The 15,751-nt window shown below is 38.3% G+C and overlaps 1 protein-coding gene across 5 annotated transcripts in view; it reads right to left on the reverse strand.

Moving 5' to 3' along the window:
* Positions 1 to 12,467, reverse strand: part of znf618 (zinc finger protein 618) — a 31,953-nt gene extending 19,486 nt beyond the window's left edge. For 3 of the 5 annotated variants that reach the window (XM_056578209.1, XM_056578205.1, XM_056578204.1), the window contains exons 1-4: positions 12,086 to 12,467; positions 5,002 to 5,363; positions 2,975 to 3,052; positions 2,535 to 2,579 (exon numbers count right to left, since the gene is read on the reverse strand). In XM_056578209.1, the coding sequence (XP_056434184.1) occupies positions 2,535 to 2,579; positions 2,975 to 3,052; positions 5,002 to 5,335 (457 nt within the window). In that variant the 5' untranslated portion in view covers positions 5,336 to 5,363; positions 12,086 to 12,467. The remainder of the gene's footprint in view (positions 1 to 2,534; positions 2,580 to 2,974; positions 3,053 to 5,001; positions 5,364 to 12,085) is intronic. The other 2 variants (XM_056578208.1, XM_056578206.1) reach the window with 1 other exon arrangement.
* Between the last annotated feature and the right edge of the window lie 3,284 nt (positions 12,468 to 15,751).

Raw genomic sequence — 15,751 nt, forward strand, 5'->3', positions numbered from 1 at the left:
AGGCCCCCCTTCAAAGCAACTGCCCAAAAAACACACAACTAGTTCACATCAATGTTAATGGTTCGCACCAACTCATTATCTTACTGACACTTAATTTTATGACTGTCACATGTTTTATAGTTAGGTTTTTACTTTAATGATGCTATTTCGGCAGATCTATGCAAGGTGTCTTTTCAGTACAGAGAAGAGAGTACACAAAGTGAAATGTAGTCAAGTGATTATCATCATTATTCAGAACGGGCCTTTGTTGCTGCGGACTGCAGACGGCGGCCTGTTAAAGGCAGGTCAGTGACGCCGGTAATTAGCCAGCGGAAGCCGCAACTTGCTTTTCTGCTTCTCCTTTTCTTATTGTTGAAGTGTATGTGGGCGGGCAGAAAAACACATTTAAGACAGAAGAGAATCAAGAAGCAGGGGGGCAGGGAGTGCTATTAGTCAGTCCTAAATAGAACACATGCATTTGTGTCATCACTTGAAGTACAATTATGACACAGAGCATTGAAAAAAGTCCATCCCGAAAAACAACCAATTTTTATCACCTATCATGCCATATCCTTCAAAGAATTACATACATACACACATACTAACATGCATACATACACACACACATATTCTTTGAAGGTTACTGGTTAAGGCTAATTCTTGGCTTGTAGTTTCTAATTCAAAGTGCAAAAGCTTTTCTTCGTAACATGTCATTTTCTCAAAAATTAAAGCATGCAGACAACCTCAGAGCATCAGTGTGGTGCCCTGCTCCATGTCCGGGAGGATGTGTTGAATGGGACTAAAACATTCCTAGTGAAAAGGGATCGCATTTCGGGACGGAGCCAAAAGCAGCCTAAAGAGAGCTTTATGCTGAGACCAAATTAGATCAACAGTCCAATAAAACCGTATATTTAGGTGTGTCCTAGATGAACACCCAGTGGATTTTTGCACTGGATATAGAATTTCTTTAGTGCAAATGTGAACACAGATGTACACCTTTCAAAAGCATCTATCACAGTCGGAATAAATGTATAAAAAAAGAATGAAAGAAAAAGTCTTGATCGTCAGAATGTCAACAATTGCTGTGAATACTAAGTAGTTGTAATATTTATCATACTTAAAGCTTGTGCAGTAAATTTAATGTTTTAGCTATTTGTCAAAATTCTAATTACATCCCGACAGCAATCAGTAAAGCAAATGCTCCGACAAAAATAGGACAAAGATCTGTTATCTGTTGCTGTCAGAGGCATTGATCATTTCACTCAGCCTGAATGAAATGATTCTTTACCTCCCTACCTGGCTACAGATCTTCAAACAGGTGTCCGACAGGTTTCCAAAATGCTGGGCAGACCTATTGCTAAAGCTAGCTAGCTAGTCATGTTTTTTTGGGATTAGTTTTGGAGGGAGGCCTGAAGGGATTTTTTGTTGGTTTAGATACTTTAAAAAAAATAAGGCCTACTCTGGCTGGTTTGTCCAAATGGCCTACCCTAGCTTTGAAGAAAATATGAAATAAACTTAAAGAGCACAGCTTACTTTCAAAATATGACCCATTTCCAAGTAAAGAAATAGCTAATTGTGCCAAGATGAGATTTGATTTGATTTGATTGTGCCAAAATCAAACTACTTGCCAGCTGTTCCCATTTCTAAATGCAGGAGGTTATGTTAATTACATTTGGATGGTGAATACTACTTACAATACTAATGTTCTTAAGCTTTACAAGCTAGGAGATAGGGCTTCTCGATTCTAATCTTATTTTGGTTAATATTGAAATCATTATTCAAACGATTATTTTTGAGTTTGAAAACATGATAAATATATTCAGCATGTCTCCCCCAAAAAACACTTTGAAACTGAGAACTTCGAAAATTCTAATCGAAAATTTGATTACCGGTATATTTGTTTTGTTCGCGTTAGACGCTAAAATCGAAATCGTGTTCAAATTCGATTAATCGCCAAGCCCTACTAGGAGATCGTGAAAAGTTTTCATTTTTAGTTAAAAAAAGATGAGACCCATAATTTGTGAGAAACACCACCCCGGTGTTTGTTCACTGTACAGAGGATCAATTGAATACGTTTAAATAAGATGCGTCGTCAATCCAACCAATTAGGAAGCCTCAAAGAAATGAATAGTGTGTATAGCGGGCTCGTTAAAGGTTGTATCAGCGATTCTAGGCCGAAACATCAATGATCTTATTCATCTGATCTTTCCTCACGATTCACTAGCTGCCCACCCCATAAGGAGGCCGTCAATAAAACGCGTCTCTGTAGGCAGACTATGCTCCGAGATCGCACACGAAAACAAATGGTACTACCAACCACTCAAAACCAAAATAAATAGAACCAATCACCGACAAGGGCTGGGTGTTGTGGGGTTTTGCGCTGCGTTCATGATAGTTTTTACTTGATGCAAACGCGGAAGGGAGGGGCGAGCAGGCTCTGCTTGTTTGGGATCTCGCTTTAAATATCAACAGAAGTGACGTCACCAGACATCGCTGAAACAATCTTTGATAAATAGCGTGGTAGTTATATTGCAGTTTTACAGTTTGATACTCACTGCTGGGAGCTGGCGGTAAGGCCTCTCCAACAACTGTATTTGTTTCTGCAATGAGGAAAAGATACACATGTAAGAAATAATTTAAGTCATTGAAAAATGGTCTTGCACATATTTTGGACCAGCAATATTATTACACATAGGAATATTTACAAAATATATCAAAACAATCTGCTAATCCAATTAAAGATCAAAATATGGCTATTGAAAGCCAAATGTACTAGGCTATCTGTATTCAGATAAATTGGCTACTGGTCATTTGGCCTAGATCTACCAGGTAATGAATTCCAATGACATTCTGTAAAATAACTATGCAAAAGCATCTACTATCCAGCTAGCGTCAGATCCTTTCGGACAATTGTTTTGGACCATCAAGTGAGTGCATTGGGATTAAATTGCGCCATAGCCTTTTCACAAAGATCGATAGAAAGCAGGTGCTTTACCTCTGTGTGCCCTGACATGGGTCTGAAAACAGTTGTAGTACTTGTACTTCTTTCCACATACCCTACACACATAGGAGCCTACAGGGGATTGAGAGAGAAATAGGTTACATGGACAACTTCTTATGTAAAGAGCATCTACACAAACAAGCACATTTTCTACACACATATCACAATGCAAACATTTTGATACCAAAATAAATCTGATGAGATGTCATTTCATTTCGATCCACATGTGTGTGGATGAAACCCACAATCATGCCTCGCTTTGCAGTTGCACCATTAAAAAAAGGCATATGAATTCTAAGCGTTTCCAATCCGATAGCAAACATTGATTGGCTGAGGCAGCCATGGAATTTGGCCCCAGGCCGCCATATAGCAAGTTGTTTGTTTAAGATACACAAACTGTCTCCGGACATAAGACTGTATTTCAGGGATTGACTGGCTGTATCAAACAAGGGATTTCATTCTGGGCACAGACTGTGAAGTATACGACTGACAGGCAGTCTGTGCACATTGGACATAGAGTAGCTAAGTCACGCCCATCTGAACGCCAAAGAGTCAAATGCAGCTACATTTGAAAAGCGTCTATTTTAATTTTAGAGTTTGTCTAATTATAATATAAATTACCACATACAGGAATTTGTTGAAAATATGTTATTGGTACAAGACTGCAAACAGCAACGGGAGTAACGTTGAGGACAGTGTTAGAGCAACTCTGTATTTTCTCATAATTTACTATGTATGACTAGCCTAGTAATTGGTATTATTTTAGGTCACCAACATGTCAACATAAAATACACATACACAGTCAGTCGACAGAAACCAATCACTCCTATTTCCATAGAACTGATTACAATGGCTTTCTAAAAATCAATTTGATCTGAAAACACACCGATGTTGTTCAGATATTATTCGTAGTTTGGTGCTAATATTCAGTCAATGAGCCAGAAGAGTAACGACGGCAAGCTCTGCAAGTGTGCTTGAGTTTTCCTCAGCACCCTGCAATCAGTGGGAGAATTCACTGCCTCTTCAAAGGCAACACTATTTTTCCCCCAGATAAGACTCACATTTCAGGGACATTTGCTTATACTTTTATGTGGCCATCTTGCCTCCAACCTTTTGAAATAAATTGCACACTAGATGACAATAACGGCTGTTTTCTATAAAGATGCACATCCAGTATGAAAAGTAAGTCAGCAAATTAGAGGGTACCTGCCGACCATGATAAGTTGGTCTTGACAACACAAGGCGTGTCCATGCTATGTTTTTAGCTTGATAGGGGCATTCAGCCACGTTTTGAGTCTACACTTCTCCTTTTCAGCCAAACTCACAAGTCGCTTTAAATAAAAGCCTCTGCTAAATGACAAAAATATACATTTAAAAATAATAGGTATAGAACCACTATAAACCCTGAATAATCTCAGATGTTCCTAGAAGCACTAAATCTGAATTGGAGGACTGTCTGTTGGAACCTGCCCTATGCAACTCTTCTTTTCCAATGAGGCCATGGGTTTTGTTCTTTGAAATTCCAATTATTTTATTATGTCTCAAAGAATAAAAACAAGCACCCAAGGCTCAATTCCTCTGTAAATCAAGTTGAACGAATACCAGTTTTGACCTAAAGCAATGGGACCATTGAAAAAGTGATATAGTGCAGGCGTACCTACATTTAATACGAAAAAAGTGCTATAAAAATCTAAAAAAAACGATCTATCTGACTTCAACATTTCAAGGCCTCCTCTTTTACAATATAGTCACACGGCAGACACTTTCATTTATAACAACGATCATGTTGAGAAATGGCATTAAGTTCCAGGATAGGGCTTAGGGGCATCTTGCTCGAGGATGCCTACAGGTAGAATGGACAATGAGGATCGAACCCAGGACCTTTGGGCTCTGAGTCACCGACCCTGCAGCCACTACGTCACCCTGCCCCCTCAGCACTGTTCGACTCTACCTGCCCTGATCAGAAAACGGCAAACAGCAGAGATGTCGGGTAATACACATGTAAATATATTCACACACACCTATGCACGAGTCTGTATTCTTCGTTGGAGGAGGGGTACCATGGGTAAACATACCCTGGGTCTGCGCCGCACGAGCTCCGCCCCTCACATCGTTTCCACCAATCACCACGCAGATCTCCGCTGGGTCGGCGTCGTCCCTTTTGCCGTTGGTGGTGCCCGGTTCCGTCTTCACCGTGACTGGCAGCTGGACCGGCGATTTGGTCGACGTGCCGACGGTTGCTGGCGCCGATGTAGCAGTGGTCGGGGTCAAGGTAGAGGCAGGGGTACCTTTGGCCCCGCCCCCAGCCGCCTCTGCCAACCCTGCGCCAGGATTGGCCACCTTTTGGGCACTCATGGCGGATGGGTCGTCTGGGGTGTTGATACTGTAGATGAGAGAGAGGTAGAAAGAGTGGTAGAGAGTGAAGTATAGAGAGAGAGAGGGAGAGATGTTTAGAGGAAGAGAGGCACACAGGGAAAGGGAGGTAGAATTACATTAGAATGTATGACTGCATCAATCACGACGAAACATTTGAAAAGGGAGAAGTGGGAAAAGTCCATACTACAACTAAAGCCAGTTCTTTACCTATAACAGTCCAAACCTCACAGCTCTAATTTAACAGCCCAGAGTCTAAGTTGCATCTTTACCATCTTATGTATAGTTTCTAGCTGCATTCTATTCCAGAAGTGAACACATTGAGGCAATTATGCTAACCTTTTTCTAAATATAACATCAAGGCCTGGTTTTTCAAATACACATAGTATTTGCCATGGTGGAAAAAGTTACCCCAAAAAAATGAAAGGGTACGCTGAAAACTTAAAAGGGTGACTTTGCAAAGGGAATAAAAAGCAGCGATGGTTACTGTATGCAATTAGCTTTGAAGAGAAGCACGGTGCTGGTTTCATATTTTATAGGTGATCTTTAATGTCAAGAAGACCTACGGTTCCTGCAGGCAGAACAGGCGTTCTAGCACAACGAGTGCTCCAATTTCAAAAACATCTAAAATTACTAAACATCTTTCTACTTTAGCGGCCAGCCATTGAATAGTGCATGCGCTCACAATGGAGTGTGCCAAAATGAATGATGTTGTACAAATAAGGTAAATTGGTCTTCAGCACAGAAAACAAAGCACGGCAATATAATGTGGGTGTTGGTTTTCATAGCCTGCTGCATACCTTTCCTCAGAAATTCATTACACAAAAACAAAACAAGGTCCTGGCAGCTATGTGTTGAAAGTAATTTCCTCACATTTAATGCATGGGAATCGTAAAAGGTCCAAATGGGGAGAGAACAAACACCTCTTAAAGTGAGCATTTATCTAGCACCTCCAAAAGCTACCTCACATACCAAAATGCACACCTATATTTTTATAATCTAAAAAATAAACGTTGTGTTAGCAATTTTAAAACATATTGTTTAATAACATTCCCATACAAATGGAATCAATGGTTGAAAATGTTCACACAATGCCTGGATAATATTTACCCATAAATGTGTTGCTCTGTTTCTGCATGTCGTTATATCTTCAGACACCACAGCAGAGAGAACACTGCTCATATCATAATTTAGATTGAACAAAACAGACAATTATTAACAAATTAACAAAAGCATCCATTGTCGACCAGAGATACAAAAAAAAGCCTGTAATGATCAGCCACATCCATCCTACCACCCATCTAGGACAGTGTAATACGAAGGTTGTTTGGCTCCCAGCTAAAAGAAAAAGGTACTTGGTTCGACCCCCAATGCATACACAGTAGGCCTAGCAAGATGTTTACACCTGCGTTGAATGTATGTTGCATTAAATATATAAGTGACCGTCAAATTGATCTGAATAATGTATTATGCTGACAACTGCTGGCTTCCAGGCAAAAGGGGAAGTGTTATTTGGCTGTTGATAGTTAGACGAGTCGATAGGTGGGATAATAAATTATAATAATACACTCTACTTTTGGTCGATGGCAACATATTAGCACATAAATTGATGTGTTATCCGTATAGTTCACCTACTTCAAAGCAGAGTAGCAGAAAGATAAATTAAAACATTTAAAACTAGATGCATTATTGACTTTAAGTCAAGCGAGAACAATAAGTTCCAGACCAATTCCACCAAAAAATATTTTGAGTATTAAGTTAAAGCTTGTGTGATGAACCAAGGAGAAAACCAAAATCTTCTGTTGTCAGCAAATAACCAATCACTTTCTCTTTTAAGCTAATGTGAAAGCTGTTGACAACAGCATATTAACTCTATTTTACCTCCTAGATTAAACTCTAACCCCAAAAGTACCTTTGGGCATTCATTTTAATCTATCAATGTCCATGTTAATAGGGTTTGCGTTTGCTTACATGATTGCATATTGCTTTGAATTTGTTTCCCTATAGTTACTCTTTTCAGCACTTCTTTACAAAGAACTGAGACGGCACAGAAGAATAACAAAGTTAAATCAGATTTTGAATAGGCTGGTTGATAGATTTATTCTGTTATGTCCTTCTATCACAAGTTCAAAACATGAACATTCCACCCCAACAATGACCTGTCCATGCATGACTTTATGAAACGGTTCTCTAACAACATTCTGGGAAACTGTTGTCTCAAAATCCAATGAAACAGTTTTCTAGTGGTATGTCCCCCCCAGGAGAAATGCTGGAGTCAAGACAGGAAATTAAGTTCAAAGCATCGATCACATCCATTGTCGATATTGCCCTTGCAAAAGAACATTATGGAAATTTGAATTGAAATTAAATGTGTAAACACATGAATAGAAATAGACCCCCCCCCCTCTCAAATCTATAAACATCAAATTAGATTAGGTTAACATATGCAAGTTATTCTTCACAAAAATATGTTTGTGGATCCATGCATAATAACCACAATGTGCAAGAAATTTTACCAAACATACTTGGTACATACTATGTAAACGGTTGGTCACAACAGAGACCATTTCTCCTCTATGCTGTTTTTGTGCTACTTAAAATAATTGCCCTATATATGGACGGTATATTTTTACTCCTCGCCGCAAAGGTACGAAGTGTATTCAATTTTTTCAATATACTTTGCTAATAATTTGACCCATTCCATTTTACCTCATAATCTTGCTATCCTGGGTTCTCATTGGAGTTTCTAATCAGCCTGTAGGTGAATCAAATCTAAAGCAATAAAGTAACCTGACATGATTCATGTCATATGACACATGTCAAAGACTACCGGTTATGTCACAGTAAGTTTCTTGGTTGTTTTAGGTTCCTTTGAGTTTCCCCGAATGTTTTGTGAGTGAGGTACGTGTGTGTGTGTGTGTGTGTGTGTGTGTGTGTGTGTGTGTGTGTGTGTGTGTGTGTGTGTGTGTGTGTGTGTGTGTGTGTGTGTGTGTGTGTGTGTGTGTGTGTGTGTGTGTGTGTGTGAACACTGCATATTCAAAATATCCAGTAAAAATATCAACCTCTCTTTTTAATCAAATGCACATTTCATGTCCTATGCAATAAATGTCTCCCTCAAGATGGTGCGTACGAAACATACAACATTTCACAAAGCAATAATGCAGGGAAATGGATGACTCCCTCAATGAATCTCACACACACACACACACACACACACACATTAAACATTCTGGAGGGAAAAAAACGATGTCAGCTAGTAAAATTCCATTCGCCTACACGTTGAAACCGCCGCCTTTAAAAAAATAAAAAAAAACTTTTCAATCTATATGTTAATGACATGAATTAAAATTTAATAACAAGAGATATTGAAAAGCAGAGACTTGAATTACACCAAAAAAAAATCCTCAAAGATCAGGGCCCCTAAAATTAGAAATTCAGGGCAGCTTCCTCCGTCTGCAGCTAAGCCCTTGTAGGCTGGCAGATTAAATTTTTGATGAAAATCAAAATTACACTGCAGAGCTGAGGCAGCCGTAGCATACCAGGCCACTATTGTGATTTATGGATTCATTAAACCCCTGGGAGTTTAACCACCTCCCCCTCCCCTTTTCACTCAGAGAAATAAGATTTGCTTTGCTGAAAAATTTGTATTTTTCTGAAACACAAGCAAGGCGGTTCTGCTCAGCCTTTGAAAAAAAAAAGAAGGAAAACAAGAAACGCTGTCTGTTTCTCTGTACATAACTACCGCGAGTAAACAGCACTAATTTTTTATAGCTGCAGCAATTGAATGTCCCTCTGCATTATTCATGAGAGCAATAAGGTTGATTTTTAAAAAGGGAACGGTAGGCACAATATGTGCAGAATGCACAGATTTCTTTTTTTTATGCATCAGCCTCAAAGCCTGAAAAGCCTTTCCCCTGGAGCATATTTTAAGTGATGCCATTTTCTAACACGCCTTGGAGAATACTAAAAAGTATAAGCCCTAACAACAGTTTATGGTTGTGTTGAAATACGTTGCTTCGTTTACAACAAATTACACACACACACACACACACACACACACACACACACACACACACACACACACACACACACACACACACACACACACACACACACACACACACACACACACACACACACACACACACACACACACACACACACTTAGCAGTGAGATAGACGTGGCTTTATGTTAGCCAATGTCTTACGACGGAATACATTTTCTTTAAACGAAACAACGGCCTACAAGTCAACTTAAAAAGCGAAGGATACCATCCCACTATGTTAATCAACATTTGAGAAGAGATGGCTCCACCGTTTGATTGTTGCTGAGGTCATTGTGGTTTCTTAGATAACCAGTGGGCATGAAGATACCAGGATAAACCTAGCCCTCTATTTTCGAGCTCCTTTTTTTAATTGAAGTCAAATGACTGCAGTGACCTTAGGGATTGCATCTTGGGCTTATTTGCAATGGTATGGCAATAGCTTGTGATTTCAAATTGCTGAATACATGGGAGGTATGAGACAGTCTGACAAACCACTACCAAAATCCTGAAATATGAAGGTGTAATCTCTGAACATAGCACATCAGACATTTGCTTTGGCCAAGACTTATGATCCTCTAAGGAACAAAATATTGGTTGACTTGAATAACCTATAACAACCTGTTTAAAGCAGGCTTAATAGTCGCTATGATGTGCGTGGCCAGTCCACGCAAAGCCATGGAATTTGTCGTGGCCATTTCACAGTAACATCGGTGTTCAGTGTACTATGACACGCGATAAACTGCCGTATGAACCCTGCGCAAGGGGTGGGATGATGATGTCCTTTTTGGTGTTGCTGGCTTGCACAGTTTAAATTAGGGATAAATGTCGGCGTGGCTTAGCATCACTATAAAATAAGAGAAGAGGAAAATATTTTGCCCCTCATGCATCAAGCCTGGACCTTAGAAAACAGAAGAAGTTGCATGGGACTCCCCAGAGCTAAATCAAAAAGCTTTAATTTAGTAAAATATGAAAACATAATCGCCTAAACACTGTCATCAAAGTTACTCCTGCTGCTTTCTGATCCCTCTTTGAGCCATACTTAACTCTAGTTGGCTGGCTACACATCTTGTAACCATGACCTCTTTTAAACAAATTACCTATTTCTTGATGTGGAACATTTAATTTAAATTAGACAAACCCTGCCAGGAACGTTACATGGATATCTAGTTCAAAATCTAAAGATATTATAATTGAGCTCCATTGATTCCAGTCAACTTTGTATATTACTGAAGTCCAGACATGATGGTGAAGTGTGTGTGACTTAGCCTCTCTGTTAGTGTCCTGTTCTGTTATTGCTAGCCCACTAACAGAGCCTTACACAGGCCATATAAAGTCAATGCAATATTTTAATTGTAAAGGGAAATTTGTATTAAGGAGCTGACCATTAAGGAGCCAGGTTCATCATAACTTTCCCCTCATGCAAGGTCAGTACACTTTATTATGATAGTCCTGTTTATCTTTACTGGTAGAGTGTGGATACAACCCTGGCAGGGTTAGTGGTTGGATTCCCATTGTGGCCCCTTTTGGATAAGTGGCCATGGAAATTCTTCTGTAATTTGCATAAAAACGACCTCTCCATTATTGATATGCCAGTATTTTATTATGGTCTATAATGTAAGTCAAAATTCAAATTTGGGATAGAACCAACAAAATATGAAAATGTCATTTTCATTCTTCACATTCTAACATTCCCTATACATGGCTTCCTCTCACACTGGCCTATTATCGTAAATTACCTCTTACATAATATTGACGTTAACATTCCTTATTTATAAAGGAAGGTTGCTTTATGCTTTATAAAGCAGGTGAACTAAACCAACAGGACTCATACACAAGTAACAGAACATGCCAAAAATAGTTGTGGACCTAAAAGCGTTAAAACAGTCAATTGTGTCTTTATTTATAGTAATATGGCCTTCCATTATATATATAACAAAGATGTTGAAACATGCAAGGTGATTGTTTTCATTAAATTATAAATATGTGCAAAATAAAGACGTTAACGCATGATTATAATGCCTAACAGCAGAGTCTGATGAGAGTGTGATATAGAATTGACTCATCATTGCATTTGAAAACAAACTAAGCTAATTACAATTTCTTAATTTTTTCGAAATGACCACCTACAGGTGGCGCTAGAATCGAACCGAACTATATCGCTAAATATATTTTATTTTTATAAAAAAAAGCATTTGCACATTGTAGGTAATGTAACGTTACGCTCTAACCGCTGACAGTCTATAACAACTATGATGGGATATCAAAGAGAGAAATTGTTAATAAATAGTTTATAAAAAGGAACGTTTCATCAAATTTTCAGGAATTTCACAAAACATGGCTGCAGGAGGTTTTTGTGTTTGAGATTGTTCCACCCCTTCGCGTCCTTCATGTTACCAGTTACCAAAATACAACCAATATAGGCTGCCCCGTATGATTAACACAAGTACAGCAGGCCTACCAATATATCCCAATTGTTGGAGCCTTTTCGTAAACTTTGTTTGTATAAAAGCGGTCAAAAATCAACAGATTGAGAGTATTTGGGGATGTCTTGTAAACCCAGGACCCTTTCGCGCTACATTTTCATCCTCAGTGCAAACCCGGCCAGACTGCACAATAATAAGAGTGATAACACGACCTAATTTAGAAAGAATAGGATGCTTTGAAAATCCAAAGTGCTCCGACTTACCTCCCGAAACGATGAAGATTAAGCGAGGCAGCTCAGCTGCAATCTCCCCTTTTCGACCAGCGGTGGCTGCTGGCTGCACACAAACGCCTCTTCCAAATTTAAAATTAGTTAGTAGAAAATTCCAAATGTTCAAATTCGAAACAACTTAATTTCCGTCCACACCAGCGCCGTTACATTTTCTACAATAGGTCGTGGCGTATGAGGATTGGTTTCCGCGAGGTTTCCATAGTCCGCGCAAGCCTCATTTTCGGACTACCACGGGTTTCTCTTGCAGTATACCTCCTGTGTGGAAATTTTCGTCCGCCATATACAAGGGCAGATTCCGAAATTGCAGCGCCGGGCAGCTATATTAGACAACGTTAAAAAAAAATATATAAATAAATATTCGGAGAACATGGGAAACAAGTGGATGGACAACAATAACGTTACACTGGGAAAAGGAAGGTTGCTACAACGCAAGTAATAATGAGGTTTAAAATAGCCTATTCGCACACAATAACACTACTACAGAGGAATATATTACAGTCAGAGACTCTTATACAATATTTGTATTCAAAACGTTATGCAAAATAAATGGCTCTTCGTAACATGAACATCAACCTGTACTTTCCCAATCTCCCAGCTGAAATATACCATATAATAGATTGCTTCCAACAGTATTAGATATATTGGGATAATATTGACGTTATCATATTTTTGCCTCATATCGTTTAGCAACATCATGTTCATATACTTACCATTGAAGAGAATGCAACTTTATTTGACTTTAGAGTGTAACCAAGGGAATTCTTTGACTGGCCATCAAGTTTTTGAAATAAAAATACAAAAAAGTACAGTCCAATTGTTCTTTTGGTGATTTGTTCGGTTTTTTTATTCTTTTATTTTCCTTCTCATTTAGTTTTTGTGTGTTTTTGTCACGCTCATTATAGTTTTTACCTGTTGTAGGAATCTTAAATGTAAATTTACCCATTTATGAATATGTAAGTAAGGATAGGGTGAAAAATTAACAAATTCAGTTGCATTATGCTCATGAGGTTTTCCACGAGAGGGGAGGGGAAAGAAAGTTATTTTGCTGCCTAGTTAGCCTAATTGGGTAACTTTAATAGACAAGTGTTTATATGGATGTCTTCAAAATACGTTTTTGTCCCAAGCTTTATATCTTTTATGATCAGCAGCTCTATATTTGAGATACATGTTCGACACTAACCACAAAAACCAGGGACCATTTTAGTATTCTGAGGTATGTCACGATGAGATGGTTGATGATGTGATGCCTCATCAGGCCTACATAGACTGATCCGTTGCTTTACCGGTTTTCCCCCCTCACTTCCGTTTCATCTGTGGTTGCAGCCAGCCATTGGTCCACATCCAGTCCACTGACTCGTGTCAAGCAGAGTTTTCTAAGTGGCTCTGGTGCCAAGAGCAACCGGCCCAATCACAGCAAGGGCCACCCTATTGCCCTATTGCCCTATTGGCCAGCCAACATGGTGGGGGTCTTCATCCAGGTTATCCTGACTTGTACACACAAAAGAGACTGAAAATCGAGGCTAGGCCCACATGTTGGCATGGTCGTTTTTTATATTATCACGTGTAAGGTGGATAGTAAGAGTTAGAACCCTGTTAGCATGTCCTGGCCACATGCTAGGGTGGCCATTGTATGACCTGACCTCTATAAGGGGGGACATAATAACCAACTGGTTAAGTTGTTGTGTAAGGTCTGTCTTGACTCACTTGATAGCTAGCCTATAACCACAAAAAGGAAGTGAATCGAGTCAAATCAAATGTCATTGAACATAGTTTCAGTAATGAAGAATATTGTCACATGTGATTTGCATTTCATTTAGAATTTAAAGTCTAATTCATATTTTGTAGCCTATGATGATATAGAGTGTTGTATTTTATATTATTGTTATCGTCATCTATATTCTGGTGTGACACCCTCACCTTTTCCATTTTAAGTACAATTTATCACATCAATCATCACAAAATAATCGAAGGATTCAATTTACCCCAATATAATAAAGATACAACGTTTACAAAGTAATATATACCTAACAATATGATAAGATTAAAAATGAACATTAATAATCGGATACAGTCTGGAATTGTGTCTTTTTTCCGGGGCTGGTCTAGCACAGGTTGAATGGTGTGTACCCCTAGTGTACAAAGACACACGTGAGTAATGTATCTTAATACATTATTACGATACGGTTTTGTGAATTGTTAGGCCTTCAAGTAGGCAGAGTCACTGATAATGCCCCTGGATAATTTGAGGAAGCAGAAGTAGAAGTAGGATCTATGAAAAATTGCGACGGTCAGTGTCTTTTTCTAGCTTACGGCACGTGCCGTAAGCTAGAAAAAGAAAACTCTGACCGACGCAATTTTTTCATTCATCATCATATTCATAACATAACTAAACATGTCATCACTTAAGCACCTAAGCACAGCAGGAGTCATTCAGAAATTATATATAATAATGTCATTGTAATACAATGGTCAAAACCAGGTTGTAATTTTTGAAATAAAAATACAAAAAAGTACAGACCAATTGTTCTTTTGGTGATTTGTTTGGTTTTTTATTATTTTGTTTTCCTTCTCACTTAGTTTTTGTGTGTTTTTGTCACGCTCATTATAGTTTTTACCTGTTGTAGGAATCTTAAATGCAAATTTACCCATTTATGAATATGTAAGTAAGGATAGGGTGAAATTAACAAATTCAGTTGTATTAAGCTCATGAGGTTTTCCACTAGAGGGGAGGGGAAAGAAAGTTATTTTGCTGCCTTTAGCCTAATTGGGTAACTTTAATAGACAAGTGTTTATATGGATGTCTTCAAAATACGTTTTTGTCCCAAGCTTTATATCTTTTTTAATCAGCATCTCTACATTTGAGATACATTTTCGACACTAACCAAAAAAAACAGTGACCATTTTAGTATTCTGAGGTATTTCACGATTTACCAGATGCTGACGTTGTTGTTATTGTTGATGAAATCTGAGGAAGCAGAAGTAGAAGTAGGATCTATGAAAAATTTCGACGGCCATAGTTTTGTTTTTCTAGCTTACGGCACACATCACATTCATAACATTACTAAACACGTCATCAGTTAAGCACAGCAGGAGTCATTCAGAATTTATATATATATATATATATATATATATATATATATATATATATATATATTAATCTATATCTATATAAATGTTCATATATGTATACATCTCTATATATGTATAGATACATCTATATATATATAAATAATGAATGACTCCTGCTGTGCTTAGTGTGCTTAAACAATGGCTGTAGTAATGTCAGTAATGTTATGAATTTGATGAGCTAGTAAAATAAAACGTTGCACTCTTTTTCATTCACTAGGGAACTAATTCCTCAGTTGAATCTTCAGCCGTATGGAAACCTGAAACGTGGAGCCGTATGGAAACCTGAAAAAATATATGTTATATTTGATTCAATTTCAGGTAACAAAAAACCTAGAGCATCCCTGAGGATAGCACTTGAAAGTGTAGGAAACGTATTTCCAAAAAGGGCTTGAATGTTCAAACACGGACATAAACTCATATTCTTCAAGCCATATGGAGCTCTGTGGTCTTAAGACATAGCCCCATCTTCATCTAGCAATCGTTTTTAATGAGAACTTTTAGCAGTATAGG

The sequence above is a fragment of the Gadus chalcogrammus genome, chromosome 19, assembly GCF_026213295.1.
Source record: "Gadus chalcogrammus isolate NIFS_2021 chromosome 19, NIFS_Gcha_1.0, whole genome shotgun sequence".
Classification (NCBI taxonomy): Eukaryota; Metazoa; Chordata; class Actinopteri; order Gadiformes; family Gadidae; genus Gadus; species Gadus chalcogrammus.